General features: G+C 36.9%; 1 protein-coding gene across 8 annotated transcripts in view; it reads right to left on the reverse strand.

Moving 5' to 3' along the window:
• The window catches only part of LOC109090153 (disabled homolog 2-interacting protein-like), a 143,621-nt gene that overhangs the window by 905 nt on the left and 124,090 nt on the right, over positions 1-18,626 (reverse strand). For all 8 annotated transcript variants that reach the window (XM_042724229.1, XM_042724228.1, XM_042724230.1 and 5 more), the window contains 9 exons: positions 13,914-14,058; positions 11,763-11,907; positions 10,344-10,580; positions 9,885-10,086; positions 7,529-7,707; positions 4,362-5,244; positions 2,280-2,402; positions 1,013-1,215; positions 429-516 (listed from right to left, as the gene is read on the reverse strand). In XM_042724229.1, the coding sequence (XP_042580163.1) occupies positions 429-516; positions 1,013-1,215; positions 2,280-2,402; positions 4,362-5,244; positions 7,529-7,707; positions 9,885-10,086; positions 10,344-10,580; positions 11,763-11,907; positions 13,914-14,058 (2,205 nt within the window). The remainder of the gene's footprint in view (positions 1-428; positions 517-1,012; positions 1,216-2,279; positions 2,403-4,361; positions 5,245-7,528; positions 7,708-9,884; positions 10,087-10,343; positions 10,581-11,762; positions 11,908-13,913; positions 14,059-18,626) is intronic.

Genomic DNA, 18,626 nt, shown 5'->3' on the forward strand with positions numbered 1-18,626 from the left:
TAAGGGGGTTCCGATCGAACGATAAGGGGGGTTGTGAGATTGTGACAGAAATTTAAATGGAAAACATGCATCGTTCAAATGTGTGGGGGTCAATAAAAGGGACCATGTGACACTGAGACTGGAGTAATGACTGCTGAAAAATCAGCTTTGCTAATACAGTATAAACATGCTTTTTTGGCCTTTCTTATATACAAAACTTGTGAAAAAGGAGACCGGAATGACAGGGAAAAGAGGAAGGATGAGATATATTTGACAAGAAAACTACTCAGTGCTATTAATATGGTTCATCCAACTAATTATTTGAATTAATATCAAGCATCATGAAATTTTACTAAACTACTGAAATGTTGGTGTTTTGACAACCAAAATAACGTTTAACTGACATACCTAAGATATTACACCACTTACATATCTATATATAGACATACCTGCGCATCAATGATCTTCTGTTTGGAGTCAATCGCTGCCTGCATATCAGCATGATCCTTCTTCAGCTCTTCCTCCACAGACATCAACCTGCATCAACACAAAACAAACACACACTCAGTCCAGCCTTCATACATCCTCCCATTCTGTCTTTGATCTAGAGCTCGAGGCCATAAATAGCTGCCCCAAAACATCGGTCTTGGAGGAAAGCAGCTCTCAGTAAATTCTGCCTTGAGGAAGGCTAAAAGTCTTCTAAAAGCTCTCGGTCTTCTCATATTGCCACTAATACACTATCAGCTGAAAGCAAAATGACACTCTGCATCAGAGGCTTGTGGTAGACTCCTGAAAGCGAAAATGCCCTCTCTGTGTTTCTTCAATGTAAATTCATGTTTTTATCTGACTATATGAAAAGGTGAATTGTGTCATTCATTTCCACCAATTTTACCCATTCAGGCCAATTTGTGAATTAGATTATTATACTGACATATGATTGTTTTTTCCTTTTCTTTCTGCTTTATTTCATCTCTCATCACCAGCCTCTCTGCCTTCATTCTGGTTTAGCCTTTATAATACAAGCATTCCCCACCTGCTTATGATGCCCTTCATCTGCAGATCCTTGTCTTCCTGTTGCCGTCTCAATCTCTCTTCAGACTCGTCCAGTCGGGCCTGATACTCCAGCAACATCTTCTGTGCCTGTTCCTCCTGTCCCTTGATCCGGGCCTCATATTCCTCCAGCCTGTGCACTGACACACGCAGTCGCTCCTGCAGCATACAGATCTCCGCCTGATACTGCAAGAGACAACATTTTTCTTTTTGTCTTTCACCTCATTTCAAAAATCAAAACAAATTACTTGTGAAATGTATTTGTATTCGATTTGTGGCATCATGCACAGTGTGCCAATTGTACACTACTGATGACTACTGTTAACTTTTTACAGTAAGGTTTAATTTGTTAACATTAGTTTAACATGCTTTAAGTCTCATAAATTAACAACAAACATTAACAACATTTATAAATATCCTCTGGTTATTGTTAATTTATGTTACTAATGTTCATTTATAAATCCTGCAATGTTAAAAATGCATTAATATATGTAGAATTCAACAGAATACAGGCTGTAAAAGTTATGTTAGTGTAGGAACATGGTAATGTCAAACTTGGGAGTCAGAGTTACTAGTGTTATATTGTTAACTAGTAAAAATCGTTTGCGGCAATTGAAATTAAGCTGAAATAAAATTTAAATATTTGATGAAAATAACTTTTCATTATTAAATGCTAATTTAAACTATTAATCAATACTATAGTAGTAAATAAACAATACAAAATAATACAGTTACTGCTAGTTTCATATCAGTCACAGGAAATAGAAAGAATGTACAAAGAATTAAAACAGCAAAAAGGAAGCAGAGTATTAGAGTATGTCTCTTTCACACACATACACGCTTGTAGAAATTGCTTCTAAGAAGTGTGTAATTTCTGCACCACTAGTGGCATTAAACAAAATTATGAACATTCCTACCACCTCTTCCACCCATTGCCTGAAACAGAGCAATGCTGAAAATATCACAGGGCTCTTCAGGCTTCAGGAGGTCAAACTACAGATGGCTTACTTAAGAGTCTCTGCTCATTAAACTGTGAGCTTAACATAAAAAAAAAAATTAAAAAACAATACACATTTCACCCTTAAGTCTGCATGCCAAAGCACCCAACTCAGAGCTGAATGTGGGATTGCTGACACTGAGAGAATCCTCCTGTCTGAGTGAAATTAGTGCATGATGATGATTCATTTCCCTTCCAGAGTGTTTACGTGAGCCGAAATCTCTGCTGCTATGGTGTGTGGGTGGTCAGTTACCTTTTCAGCTTGTGTGTGCTCATCTCTGCAAAGCTCCGTCTCAGACTCCTGCTCTATATATGGCACATTCATCAACCAGGCAGCGGTACGGTCCAGTGCGCTGGGGTTCACAGGGGATGGGGCCTATGGGACACATACAAACAAATGCATATGCATGAATAAACCAAAGATGAAACAAGATACACACAAAGTCATGCCAGGGGCATCGTGTTCTCAACAGGCAACATGATGACATTTAGCATGACATAAGGCTGAATAAAAAGAACATGTGACACGTGAGCGTATTTTTATATACAACAGCCTGCAAAGTTAAGATACTTTAGTAGTTTAGTTCATGCAAACTGTTTATCATGACATTATACAATTGCCATTAAAGTCCTCAAGTATACTGCAAAAAATCATTTTCTTCATCAGCATTTTGTTTTCCAAATAAAAATACTTAAAAACATAATCAAAATAAAATATATTTATCTCAGAAGTAGATTTAAGGTAATATGTGTTTTCAGGGAATAGATCTTTAATTTAGATTTGACCTACATTTTTTCCAACAAAAACGTTGAAACATCCTTTATTTAGAAAATAAATTAGGTTTATTTTTCACACCCCATTTACAAATTGTTGCGCGGGTTTGAAGTGTATACCTCATTTATGTTAGATTTATCCTTAGAGTCAACATAAAAATTAAAATTCATTATAATTTCTATACTTTTTTTTCTCAGTACTCTGTTTCATTCTGATTTACTTCGCAATACAGAAGAAAAGATCTTTAACTATTTCCGTTTCATTTTGACTTTCAAACAAAAACAATTTGCCAATGAGGTTAGAAAAACTATAGCTCAACTAGATGTTAATCTTTCAGTGAACGCATAATGTAACTGATTCAAAAATCAACTACAGTATTCACAGAAAGTCCACAAATGTGACTTTCACAGGCAGAGAAAGAGCCTGGAGGTGCTCTGCAATGTAATAAAAGTGGTTTCCATAGACACACTTCCATCAATCACTTCAAGCAATCAATCAAATCCCAGGAGAGAGAGAACAATGCATTGTGGAAATGGGAAATGCCCTTCCTGTCCACTTCATTGTCAAATCCTTGAGAAAAATGACTGCCAGTGGCAACAGTCAGTGTTGGGGGGTTGATGATTGGTAGCAAGCCCTCTGATTCTTATTAGAATCAATAACTCAGACTTGCCACAAGAGATATTAAAATTACTAGGTTAAGATAAAGATACATGATAAATGATCCAGATTGCAGAAAGATTTGCCTGCAACAGATTTGCATGAAGAGGAAATTGTGATTGTCTTTTCTTCCCTGTTTTGATGTAAACCTTGTATTTTTTCCATCGGGAATTTATAGGATTGCTTGCTATTTAGCACGTGAAGTCTAAAAAAATCAATGTGCATGGATAAATTGCTTATAATAAACTGCCAATATTCCATTAAAAAAAGATTGTTACATTTTTATTTATTGGTAACTTTAAACATTCCAAAACAAACAAATGTGGAATCATTAGCAAAGTATCTATTATTTAACTCTACAATCTAGGGGTGGACAATATAACATAGACACGATTAACAAGTAGAAATCGCATTACACGCTCACGTGATTTTGCTGTGCTACGTGGTCATGAAAACTTATCCTTTGCATGTGTTTTTAGCATTGCGGTTTAAAAACAGGTGATTTTAAGCCACTGAAATGCAAACAGCAGCGAAAGAGAACTAATTTTGCTATATGTGCGCGCTGGCTGTCTTGCCCCTCTTTGCAAGTGAAAGCAAACAGTTGAGAAAGAAAACGTGTAACCTTATATTGGATCTGGGCAGCTCTTAAAGTGACAGCAGTCATTCTTGTTAATCAAACAACAAAAGAGAGAAATTTCTCAACGCTCGTTACAAAATCACTTTTGTAACTAAGACAAGAATGCTATGAAATTGCTATGGTATCAAAAATTTTGACATCATAGAGACGTTATTTAAAGCAAAATTACTATATTGTGAAATATATCATTATCGTGAAATCAGATTACTCATATCGTGATAAAATTTTGGTCATATCGCCCACCCCTACTACAAACATATACGCACCTGTTTATGTGGTGCGCGATGCTTTGTTTCTGGACTGTCCCCCTTAGAGGAGGAGCTCTGCTGTCGAAGCCGTGCACCATTTCCAGGCCAGTCGGGTGATGATGACATCAAAGTGTTATTAGGAGGCCGTGGGTAGGGGGTGGAGTTCAATAGGCTGGGTGGAGTTCGTCCTCTGGGCGCAGTCTGTGTGGGTGGAGGTGGCTGGTCAATCCGTCGCTGAGGACCAGCGCTGCTCTGTCGTGGAACCGCAGGCTGGTTTCCATGCTGCGCATCAGTTAGCGATAGCTGTCGTCTCGAATCTCCCAAACGCCTTCCAAACTCCTCCGCCACTGAAGCCCCCTGGGTAAGGAACGTGTGTTTGGTTCCTCCAAGACCCTCCTCGTTGTTGCTATGGGAACTGACGGAGCTGTGACACTCTGACCCAGAATCCCCACTCGCATTGCCTCTAGCTGACACGGGCAACCCTGCTGCCATCTGGTACACTGGATTCTGAAATGATAGCGGGGCCAAAAGCTGTGTAGGCCTGCCTGGGGCACCTTCTGCTCCTGGGGTAGTGGGAGTCTGTCCTGGCCTGTGAAAAGTAGGGCCTCCGGTAACATTACCTTGGGGAGTCCGTGCATTCCAGGGAACCATGGCACCATCACCTAAACCTTCTGAAGTGATCCCTACCGGGATGGCAATAGGTTCTAACGCCCTGGCCGCTTCCTGCAGGTCTACCATGGACAGGCTCTTGCCACCATTGGCCAGACCCAGCTCGTGTTCGTTGGCCTCGGAGTAGCTAGAGCTGCGGGCAGGGGAGCCCTGGAGGCCAGAAGAGCGTGTAACGAAGAAGAGGTCTTTGTTTTCAGGGGTGGGGGAAGGAAGGCGAGTGAAGTCCATTGGGCTAGTAAAATGAAGAGATGGGGACAAAGACCAGAAAGAGAAAAGTGTAAATCATTAAAGTACAGTATCAGAGAACAGTACACAAATAGATCTGTTCAAAATCTTGCCCTTTCATTTTGTAAAAAAAAAACAAAAACAAAAAACATTTAAAATACATTTAACCCTTAAATGCATTGATGTTTCACCAATCATTATTACATATTTGGATCTTCAGTGACCTGGACCTACATATCCAACACAGATGGACCTCTAACTGCTGCAATAGCATAAAACTCTCATGATATTTTATGATATATTACAAAAGAATCAAATAAAGCATATTTCGTTAACTTTTGAAACTTAGAAAGGTTCAATATGAGCAGATTTTTTTTTACCATCACTGTCATTGTCAGAGCGCATTTTCCCAGTATATTCAGCATCTGTCATATTCGTGATCTTAACCATATTCTTAAAACTATCATTTTCAATGACTTCAAAATCATTATCAAAATCAATATTACGCCATTCAAGCTATAAATGAAACATCACGTCATCACTGTCTATCAAACAGTAATAAATAATAAAGGTAAAGTAATAAAGGTGAATTTCACTTACTTATTCATCATATATGTAATTATTGTTGCACAGGAAATATATACTTACACATTACTCCGGTCGCTAGCGACATTATTTTACATTTTATTATTTTTATAATGAATAGATTGAGAAATACTAAGAAAGCTGATGTCTAACCTTTAGAAAATGAAGGAGGGAGAGGGTGGTGAATGATGTCTCGGGTTGTTAAAGACCCAAGATATGCATTTAAGTGTTAAAATACTATTATCCAAGGTGCACTATTATTATTTATTTTTTCCTAATGTTGGAAGTTCCTGGTAGAAGGACAGAATTTATGAACCATAACCTGCCAAACTGACTAGTTAGTTAGTACGTGTTAACAAACCCTGGTTAGCATGTTTCTAAGATAACACGTTTTTTTCTAACAAGCACAAAATAGCCAGCACACACAAATAAAAATTAATATATTTAAGTATTGTTGACTAACATTATTTTGTACATTTTGTGAGCTTAGTCTGTGGATTTTATACTGAGCCTATAGCAACACATTCTGAGATTGCCGCATCCACAAAGGATGCCATGTGATGCCGTCCAAGATGTTATCTTAAAAGTCAGCATAATTTTGCTGCTGACCTTTTGGAACAGCATCGGGTATACACCTGATGTCTTAAAATGCTGCCTACCTACTTTAGGCGACTCACTAAGATTTAAAACAGAGCTATAATCTATAAACATGTGGTAACACTTTAGTAAAGGGACCAATTCTCACCATTGACTAGTTGCTTATTAGCATGCCTATTTATAACATATTGGCTGTTTATTAATACTTAAAAAACATTTATCCTACATGACCATATGCTACAGTACATCCCTAATCCTACCCAATACCTAAACTTAACAACTACAGTACTAACTATTAATAAACAGCAAATAAGGAGTTTATTGAGGCAAAAGTCATAGTTAATGGTTTTTTAATAGTGAGAATTGTACCTTAAAATAAAATGTGACCAAACATGCCAGAGTCTCATAATACATGAGTTAATGTTAGAGAAACAAAACTTTCATAACCCACAAGTCTTTCTCAAACACACATAAATGCCATGCTAGACAGTTCCAGACAGGTATAAAGCATCAGAGAGAATGCAAAGTTATCATGCGTCTTTACTTCTACCCAGACTGTTTATTGTCTGGATATCTGGAAAAAAATGCTAATTTATTTAATCATAATCTCCGTACAGACACCAACCAACAAGCTTCACTCGATGCTTTCTCCTTGCAGCCTCCTTCTCTTTTGATCCCCCAGTATATTTATTTTCCCTTCCCTCAATATGTGTGTGTGTGAGAGAGCGAGCTACAATTACAGGCCTCTCATTCTCTCTGGCTCTCATAAATGTTGGTAGGGAATTATCAGCGAGCTAGACAGATAAAGATGAGCCGCTCTCTTTAAAATAGCAGTCTGCTGGATAAAGTAAGGGCACACTCTTAAGAACAGAAACAAGGACAGTCCTTTGACTGAAAGTGACAGAAAAACGATGAATATGTAAGCAATATAGCTGTACTTCACAACTTTGTGTCACTGCCTGAAGTAACAATGAGCTTGAAGCTGATTTGTCAGAATGCCTATTCTTCATGAAATCTACAGCATGCTTTTTGCACAGGCGTGTGCATACTTGATTCTGATTTGTTACATTTGAACACATTTGATGCGGTGGATCTGATTCGTGGCTCACCCTGGTAGGTCACTGTCAATGGCCATCTTTTGTAATCCACTGGAGATGCTGCATCCAGGGGCTGGAGGGGATGGCACACGATCAGGAGGAACGCTCATCTGTACGTTTGATGGGTTTGTTAACGCTCCATGTACGTCCCTCAGTATTCTAGGTAATGGGCCAAGCTTGGAGGTAGCACTCTGAGGACATCAATAAAAGATTTCATTGAAAATTAACACATATCCCAAAGATCTCTTATATTTATGCAGGACTCCCTAATAGCCCCCCTGAGAATGGAAGTAGAAGACAGCAGATTATCAGTGACTGTATGGAAATGACATCTTGTAGGTGAACTGGTAGACCATGGCTCTAGCAATGTGTCACAGGTTTGATTTCCTAGGAACATTGTTAATGATAAAATGTATAGCACAACTTTAATCCACTGTAAGCTGTTGTGAATGAAAAAATAAATAAATAAACTTAACTACCTCCTAAAACGCTACAGTATTTTAGTGATATACCGATAAACCCACCAGGCAGATTAATCCACCAATATTTAGCCATAACTCACAGCTGTATCTGCCGACTTATTTATAAAAGCCTGAACTGCAAACGTCCTGTTTTAAGTATTTTCAAGAGTGAATTTTAAGTAATAGTTGTGAAAAATTAAATTCAATTAATGACATATATTTTCATTAATATGTTGTTAAAAACTTCAAAACTGGGATCAGTAATATTTAATTAATACATACATTAAATTGATCTTAAAATATTTAAAACAGAAAACAGTTACTTTAAATTGTACAGAAATAACTCACAAGATCACTGTTTTATTGTATTTTTGATCAAATAAGAGACTTCCTTCAAAAACATATAAAATTCTTTACAACTTTTGAGCATCACCAAGATAATAATTTATATAATCTAATATATACATAATGCTTAATATATACATAATAACATAATGCTCACCAAGATAATAATTTATGTAATTTATCTATAACTATATTGTATTCTGTAAATCTGTGTTTTGACAACTTCATGAAGCCCAATTAAAATGGATGGAAATGAACTGGCTTCATGTACTTTATTTATATGACAAAACTTAAGAAACAGAAGACACAATTTCTGCACATAAGCGTTTACTCTCTTATCTTTTCCAAAAGCATTTAATAATGGAACAGGCAAGACCTAGATATGTTCAAATTTGACTTGATTCTGTGACATTCTGGTTGGCTGAATCGCTCTGGATTTAAAAGAATTATGTTTCATAATCACAACATGTTCATGGATGTATGGCATATCAATTAAAAGTTCTTATAACTGTCTGACCACTATATGACCATTATCAGTCTGTGGCAGCCTTAGGGACTAATGGACTTCCCATGTAGAACTCAAACACTGAGAGGACATGAGCTTTCAGAGCATGTCCACCTAATGTGATCTGAATAATTCAACGAAGTGCTGCTATGAGAATATTTCAGAGTTTCAAATTTAATTAGCAATCGATGTTTGTATAGTTTCAGGCAGTGTCTGTGGTGTACCGGCATACAGGCAGAGGCTACAGATTAATGCATCTCTGCTTAAACAAATTTTGCATGACTGGAAGTTTTCTCTTAGTGTGGAAAATCTGGGCAAATACAGTACAACAGCTAGGCTATATTTAGCATTGAAGGAGGAGGAGGATTAGAAGATCATTTCTTCCAAAAATATGTATAAAATAAGATATAAAGAAACAAACACATGGGGAACATATCTTATAGGGTCTGAACATTAAAAGCAACAAAATGAAGGATTTTAAAGTCTCAGTGTTACAGCCTGAAGGCAATTGCTTACATCAGTCCACCTACTCAAAGAACACAGAAAACTGGAGCACAACTTTAGAACCTTCTGTGGCATCAAAGTGATGAACTGCCTTGTCACAATGCTATCCTGAGTTCACCTACGGCAAACACTGCACTTAAGACATGGCGAAATCTGAATGTCTGACCATCAGTGAATAAATGATCACGGCAAAAGATAATTTTCAATCAGTATTTTAACCAGTTTTTTCTGAAAAAAAAAAAAATCTAATAATTATTAATAGTATACATATTTTTATTTCATATATAGTATATACATGTATTTTTATATGTAGATAGATAGAGAGATAGAGATAGTTAGATATAGAGACACGGTATGCTTAAAATTATAGTTTTTTGTTTCCAATGCAAAAACTAAATTGTAGAATATATTCTGTTTTTTCCTTAAAATATATTGATTAGAAACAATTTTTGCTGTATTTAAGCATGTCTGAACAGCACAATGAATTCCTGCTGAAAATCTTTACACTACAAATACAATCAAATGGAACCAACTGCAGAGTCAAGAGACTAACCTGGTCCATTTGGGACACCACCTCAGCTAGAAGGGAGTGCAAGGTGGAGAGCTCACGGCCCAGGTCAATATAGCCCTCGAAGCCTGCAGTATTTGAGATGGTCTCTGGGTTAGAGATCTCCAGTAGGAAGCGCTGCATGTTGGTCCACTCCTGCTCCAAGAACTGATTCATGAAGGACATGTACTCCTCCTTATTACCAAACCTGACAAAAAAGCAAGAATAAGAATGACTTGTTGATTCGTTTAATAACTCAATTAACCACGCTAATGACTCTATAATCATAATTATATCTATAAGCTTCATTTCATTCTTATGAATAGTATTTGTGCTCATAACAACATGACAAGCTATTAAACTGAGGCATTTCGAAACTCATTCGTCAGCTCCACTGTGAAACATTAAAGCGCTCTCTCCCTGCTCAAACACACACACTCACACCAGAGTAAATGAAATCCTTACTTGGTGAAGTTTGCGAGGTTCTGTGTAACCTTGGCGATAAGAGTGAGTGTGCGTGCAGTGCGGTCGTCTGGGTACTCCTGTGTCAAGTTGAAGAGAGAAGGCGACATGATTGCCGGACACAGAAATCGCAAAAACAACGAGGCGCTGATAAGACGCTCGCTGATATCCGGTCGCCCTCGATTACCACATTCCTGTCTCCATGACGCAAACACCTCCTTAAGTTCCCGTGGAAACACACTGTTGAGGAGTGGAGAGTTGAACATTGAATTTAGATGGATAAAAAACCCTGACAAAACTGCAAACAGTAATTCCTACTAGTAAGTAGTTTCACAAAACAAACTATTTATTATCCTTTTGGACACAACTTCTGAGGAGGGAAAAAAACTTTCAAATATCCTTTAGTATTAGATCTCAGTAATTAAACTTTTATTTCACTTCTAAAATTGAAAATTTCACTGTGTTGTGGTTTGTTTCCAATGTATTGTGCTAATTTCGCTTTGTTGTGACTTGTTTACGTTGTGTTGCAGATTGTTTCTGTTTGTGTTGTGCTTATTTCGTGGTGTTGTGTCTTGTTTCCATTGTGTTGTTTTGGGCTAATTTCGCTGTGTTGCAGCTTGCTTCTGTTGTGTTGTGATTTGTTTCCATTTGTGTTGTGCTAATTTTGTTGTGTTGCAGCTTGCTTCTGTTGTGTTGTGGCTTGTTTCCATTTGTGTTGTGCTAATTTTGTTGTGTTGCAACTTGTTTCCTTTGTGTTGCACTAATTTCGTTGTGTTGTGGCTTGTTTCCTGGTGTGTTGTGCTAATTTCATTGTGTTATGGCTTGTTTCCGCTGAGTTGTGTTAATTATGTTGTGTTGCGACTTGTTTCCATTGTGTTATGGCTTGTTTCCGCTGTGTTGTGCTAAGTTTGTTGTGTTGCGGCTTGTTTCCATTGTGTTGTGCTAATTTCATTGGGTTTTGGCTTGTTTCCATTGTGTTGTGCTAATTCCATTGTGTTGCGACTTGTTTCCATGTTTCTGTTTTTTGTGTTGTGGCTTGTTTCCATTGTGTTGTGATAATATTGTTGTGTTGCAGAGATTCCGTTGTGTTGAGGAGATTTTTTTGTCTTGTGCAATATTGGGTCAACGTAGAAATGTAATATATAACACTCACAAACAAATCACTCTGATCATCAGTCTGTGCATAATACTAATAATAATATTATTATTAGTAGTAGTAGTAGTAGTAGTAGTATAGCTTAACTCCCCTGCTTCATTTAACACCTCTATACTCATATTATATATTGTCTATTTAGTTTTATTTTAAGACAAACACCTGAGACAAAATTGATAACTGAAATAAGCAGCTATGAAACATCTGAGCAATAAAATGCATCACTGATTCACATCAACAGACAGCTGTGAAGGGCACAATATAGTTACCGGTAAGACTCAATGATCTTGCAGAAAGCCAGCTCACAGCACATCCTAAGGTTGCTCTGATGTTCAGCTAGATCGCTAGATGAACATTTGGATGGGTCCACCTCACAGTTCTCATCAGATTCATAAAGAGCCTTTATAAACTCACCTACAGTGGAAGAAAGAGAAAATACATTAAAGACCCTGGTGTTTTTAAATTCATCCTGTGTAAAGTCTAGTTGTTTCAACATAAACAGCATTTTTCAAAAAATCAATAAAGAATGGTGTCATCTATCGATTAATCTTGACATTATTCTGTATTTCGCACAAGAACGCTTGCATTCCTAAATGTCAGCAAGGCCACCTGCAGTACAACCCCCCCGCCATCTTTCATTCAAACAAACTATCTCGCACATATTAGCAAGAATGAAAATCGGCACCCCAGAGCTCAACCCAATTCTAATCCCCTTCCACTATGAGGCAACCAGTGAAAGTTCTTTAGTTATCTGACTCGGAACTAATGAGAGAAGCTGTCCTGGGAATATACAACAAACTTTTTGTTGATCCCAAACAAACAGCACAGTCAGATCCCTCTCCACAGAGACTCAGAACAGGTACTGGTCGATTTTTCCCCCTCAGTTCTGGTGTGCATGAAAGCATCAGGGAAAAATAAAACTAGTGTAGCATAAACGATGTGGACGTCCAACTGATCTAGAATGGAAGTGGACTCTTCGTTCTTCATCTTCCTGTTAGAGACTAAAGAGACACTCAGTGGCCACATTATTACACGGCTTCAGATCAATAGAAAACATACACTGCTGTTCAATAAGATTTTCTAATGTTTTTGAAAGAAGTCTCTTATGCTCACCAAGACTGCATTTATTTAACCAGTTATACTGTATGCCGTCAAACCGTTTTTCCCCTGCTGTACCGAAACTATAGTGAACCGTGAACTCCAAACCGAGGTACATGTCAAACTGTCATGTTTGTGTTCCGTTACACCCCTAATACAATGTAAAACAAGAGAAATTTGAAAACCCATTCAAGGCCACAAATACAAAACTAATCGCTCAAATAACCAGTATGTTGGACTGCAGTAGTGCCAAAAGTCCACACACAAACTCAGTTGTATATTAGCGATTAGCATGATTACCTAAGTACTCAAAACAAGGGACTTAACTTCCATTCACAGCAGTTTTCATCAATCAAAATCTAATAACCATAACACCAAAAGATCCTTATTTTTAATTTCATGATTGGTTAAGACATCGTTTTAAGTGGTAACCCGTGATCCAATCTGAAAAATTAGAATTGGTTATAAAGTCAAACAACTGAACAATAATACACTGAAAAAAGTTTTTTTCCAAGTACTCTATCTGTATCTTTCGAGTAGATGTAGTAGTAACTAGAGTAAATGAAATGACCAAAAGGTTCGTCTCTCGTGCATATTAATGCTGTTTATGTAACCATGTGGTGAAATCCACTCTCTTCACTGTTGCTCTCTTGCTATGAAGTCTGAGGGACTTAGTCTGTCTTTATGAGTGAACCATTTAATAATTTAGCAGCACTTCACAAGTCACATTTTTCTAAGAAAAACAACTATACATTATTCAGCACCACCAAATGGCTTCTTAAAGCAAATCTAAAGAGAGATTCACTCTCTTTGGTGTACTTACTCACATTCACGTCTACACTCACTAGATCCCCCAAAGTCGATATTTATATACAGTGTGAAATCTGCAGCATGTATTTTGGTTCTGCAGATAAAATGCGAGTCCAGCGATTTACACATTTTATTCCTAAAATACAGTGGTATTAATAAACACAAGCCTTATCGGACACAGAGTAAGCCAACAGTGAATGTGGTGGCCGGATATGTGTGTGCATGTTTGTCTGTGTGTGTTTTCACAGCTGTTTAATCTCAACTAAAATGAATACAGGGAACTTAGCACAAAATAAAATTTGGAAATATTTATAATGTTTGTGCAGGACAGAAAGTTTGCGCTGATAAAGTGTCTCCTATTTCAAGTCTACAGACTGAACACCAGTACATATTTATTTCATATAATTATTTTGGTGGTCCTGTCACTTGGCAACTTAGACATAACAAATAGTACAGGCATTTTCAGAAAATAATGTGTTTTTTTTTTTTGCACGCACACACAAAGATCTTACCCAGTGCATCTTGCAGATACTTCTGTCCAACCAGTTTGAGGTACTCCTCGATAGCTTTAGTGCCCAGCGTATTCTCTCTGAAGATCAGGTGCTCATTCTCCCCGCATCGATCCACCTCCGACATCATCAGATCTGTCAGGAAGTCCTACAAAAAAAAAAAAAAATTGATATGTGAGCACTATTAGTCTAAAAACGAAAGAGAGCAGAGTAGATGGAGCGACTGTATGGAGGGTCTGTCATTGTAATCGAAGTGCTTGTGCTGCCGATGTCTGTCAAGACATGAAAGAAAAGAAAGAGACGAGGAAAGAAAGATGCTAGTGCTGAAGTGAAAGCTGCTTGATCAAAGCTATCTGGCAGATAGCTTATCAAAACCAGCAAAAATCAGTCTACTCGCTGTTGACGTGCTCACACACACACACACACACACACACAGTCCAGAGTTCAGCCCAGCGTCCCAAATACAATTCAGAGAGTGTGTGTGAGTTTCAGTCTCTATTTACAGCGGTGAGTCATGACTGGCTCCATGCAGACTGTGGCTGAAAGCCTTTTATCTGTAAAAAACTATCATCATCTTATAATTCTCATTACAGGACATACTGTATGTCCTTAAAATTAATGTAGCAAAACTCTCTTCTCTTTCACAAAAAATGCACCCCACACTAATCTTTATTTTTTTTGTCACTCTCCTCTTATTTGATTCAGTGGAGACACTATTGTCAATAAATTTAAAATTGAATTTTGAGTGTGTTTGCAGGATTCGACACGGAAACTTCAGTTAAAACATTACTGGATGGAACAAAACAGTGAAACCTGTGAAAATACCCTGTCAAAGAGTGTCAAAAGGGCACAAAATGTAATTTGGGAGAAAAAAAAGGTAGACTTGATAGGGCCCTACTCTCATTATCTCTTCTTCTCTCAACCTAGTATTCTTTCAGTTATGTGGTTGAAATGATGACAAGAACAGAGGTCTGCACTGGAATTAAAAAAAAAGCCTGGCACATAAGTGAGACCCTGCAACCTCACCAGACACCTGCTGTCAAACTTAAACTCTAAACGTGAAGGCACTCATTCTCATTATTTTCTTCTCTATAGATCCATTTGCTTGGATAAATTCATTCAGTACCTACAACTTACACACTGAGCTTTGACTATAAATAAGTTACATTAAAATTTAAAATCTTGGGTCATAAAGATTTCTTTTTTAAGAAATTAATACTTTTATTCACCAAGGATATATTAAATTGATCAAAGTGACAGTAAAGACATTTATAATGTTCGAAAAATATTTATATCTGTAAAAAAACTTGTGAAAGAATCCTGAAAGAAATGTATCAGTTTCCATAAAAAAGCGGCAAAACTATTATCTTTTCATCAGTAATAATGAGAAGAAAGGTTTCTTGAGAACCAAATCAGCATTTTAGAATGGTTTCTAAAGGATCAAGTGACACTGAAGACTGGAATAATGGCTCCTGAGAAGTTATTGGAATACATTTATTTAAAAATATATTAAAGTAGAAAATATTTATATTTTTTAGTTTATTTATTTGGCCAACAATGTTTAGAATTTCAGCACTGGGTATTATTTTAAGACATTGCTGAAAAGAGAATGTTTCAGCTTAGAGGAATCCAAAAAACGTGTTGACTCTAGATAATAGGGTATTATGTAAGTCAAAACAAAAGCATTTGTTTGGGATACAGGAGAAAAGGAGTGTGGGTAGTGTGGCTGTAGACCTCAGAGCTTAAAAATCCTTCATGAGCCCTGATGTGGGGAGCGATCACCATGGTAACTGGACTGGAATATTTACAGGTTTCCATGATTATGGTAACTCTTATTTTAAAGTAGTGGCTCTACCATCATGCTTATTCACCTGTCCTCATCTTCAAACAACTTTTACTTTATTTTACAATCATAAGTTTATCTATAAAAAGTTGATATTTATTTGTTTTGTAAATGAGGTGCCATTTTACAGATTGTGCATATAGATAATGCTGCAATTGACAGCTAAATAATCTCACTCTCCAAAATAATAATAATAATAATAATAATAAAAAATAAATAAAATAAAATAAAAACAGTGTATGAAGAGTAAGGAATATTTACGCCTGGAAAATTTTCACCAATGACAGGCATTGTCAAAAAGTTTATTTTTGACGCTGCATACAAACAAACCTCAGTATTCATAATAACTGTCAAGTTGTAAATCATGATCAAGTTGTAAGGTATGTTCAGCAGAGTGAAGAAAAAAAAAAAAAAACTCTCAGAACCATTAAGATATGAGACTAGTCACAGAGAGGGAGATCTCATAAGCCTTGAGATTCTCCCCTTACACGCACACACAGTAGTGGGCACTATTAAGAAAAGGCCAAGAAAATTGTCCATTACTGTCAGAGTTAATCAGCTAGACTATAGCTCACCCTTAATCAGAATGAGATGAGAGAGAAACACAGGAAACGATAGAGACGAGAGAGAGCGAGAAGACATTAAGCACAGTAAGACATAAATATAAATCTAAAATGGAAAGGAAAGCAGAAAAATAAAAATAAAACGGGTGCGTAAAAATAGCAGGTGCACAGGAAAGCAAAGCCATTGCACAGGGGAACAGAGGAAAACAGAAAGATACGTACTGTAGCACACACACAAAAAAATTATAAAGCGAGGATGGAGGGATTAAAAAGAAGAGATAAAATCCCTCAGGTCTCACTGCATTCCCTGGAAGCAAAAACTCATAAAGAAGTAAGCATCTGACTGAGACAGCAGCTTGTGTGCTCAGCTGAGGGAGAGAGAAAGAGACGTTTTGCCTATTACACTGTCTGGACCAAACATCCCCACAAGGATAGTAAAACCTGAAATCACCTACACTGTGTGAAGCAGCCAATGGCCCCCAGTTGGAAAACAGCTTAATAAACATACAGTATTAAATAATGTTTTAATGAAAACATAACATGCAGAAGGTTTTGTGTCAGGGTTAAGTTCAGTGTTAGAAAATACCATAAGCTCTGAATAAAGACTGAAATGATAGATAGATAGATAGATAGATAGATAGATAGATAGATAGATAGATAGATAGATAGATAGATAGATAAAGATAGATTAAAATCTTTCAATGGAACCATAAATAATGAGCATTGATTATGTTAATATTTAACTTAAGTTAAAATTAACTTAAACTTAACTTAAAGAGTGTGCTCAATAGTTTTTTTTATTATTTTTTTTTATAATACTAAAATAAAGTGAGGGCCCTTTTAAAGTCCATTATTTGTGTCTAACATCTATGAATGTCTGTGTATGTATGTGTGTCAGGACAGCTGAATGAGACTTGCTATAAAAAGCCCTTAAATAAAACTTAAGGTCACTAAGAGTTAGCACACACACACACACACACACACACACACACACACACACACACACATTCTCTCATTAATCTACAGACACAGGATGACTCATTCAGTTCAGTAAAGATATTCCGAGGGAGTGAGCGACAATACAGACAAGGGGAGTGAGAGAAACCGAGATTGTTGCAAAAGAGCTACATCCTATACCTTTTTTACATGGGGGGGGGGGGGGGGGGGGGGAGAAAAAGAAAAAAAAATATTGTCATCATTTACTCACCTTTAAAATATCTTAACATACAATATTATTATAATACTAAATTACTAGGGATGTAATGATATTGGAATTCTGACTGATACAGATAAGATCATTCATTTAATAATTACTAATTATTTCAATAAAATAATTAGTTTAATAGCTGATGAACAGATTATATACTTTCCTACTTGGTTATACATAAATGTATTAATGTAAAGCAGCATTAATAAAGATGTTCTATTTTTTTGTAGGAATTAAACTCATTTTAAGCACAGATGCAGTAGTGCTGCTAACCTGTGATCTTAACGAGATTATAGGGTTAAATCTGTTGCTATCCCTCTACATTAGTGCTGGATGATGGAACAAATTAATAATTAGCTTTACTTAATTGCAAATGTGAAATGTCCAAAGTGGGTTTACAAAGTGCATGGGTACCATTTAATCCCACGTGTTCCATGTGAGAATGTTTTTTTTTTCGCCTACACACTCGAAATGGGCACTAAACACTGTCAGACACACAATAATTCAACATGACCTACTGAAAAACAAAAGGGAGCGATCATTAAATGTCAAAGATGAATACCTTTCCTCAAATTTCATCATTACTTGTGTGTCACTCTCAGCACATTTTTCTTTGGATCTGAAGCCAAGCTGTAAGCTGAAACGCTAGTTGTTATCTCGCTCCCTCTCCATCTCAAAAACTACAGGTCAGAGAAGGTCAGATGCTATTTAGCAGAGAGACGGCAGGAGGGTCAAGCGAGAGAGCGAATGCTGTAATATATGTGTGAGAGAAAGAGAAGTCAAATATTACAGAAGCGCTGAATTAAGCTCTCAATCTACCCACACTCTATAACCTTGAGATTTCTCTGTTGCATGTGTGCAAATATGTGCGTATGAGTATGTTCGGTTCAGATGTGTGCGTTTATGTGCGCTCACGACCCTCAGTAAAATATAGAAATGCTCTGCTAATGAAATGCAAGGCTGCGGGGCAGCTTTATCCAGTGTGCTTTCTGAGATAAGACCGATTGTTGAGCTGTATGACTAAAGTGGGTCAAACAGATATCACTTTAAGGATCATACAACAATATGTCCTCAACATTTACCTTCTTATGCTTGCTAAACAG

Source organism: Cyprinus carpio, chromosome B5 (assembly GCF_018340385.1).
Source record: "Cyprinus carpio isolate SPL01 chromosome B5, ASM1834038v1, whole genome shotgun sequence".
Classification (NCBI taxonomy): domain Eukaryota; kingdom Metazoa; phylum Chordata; class Actinopteri; order Cypriniformes; family Cyprinidae; genus Cyprinus; species Cyprinus carpio.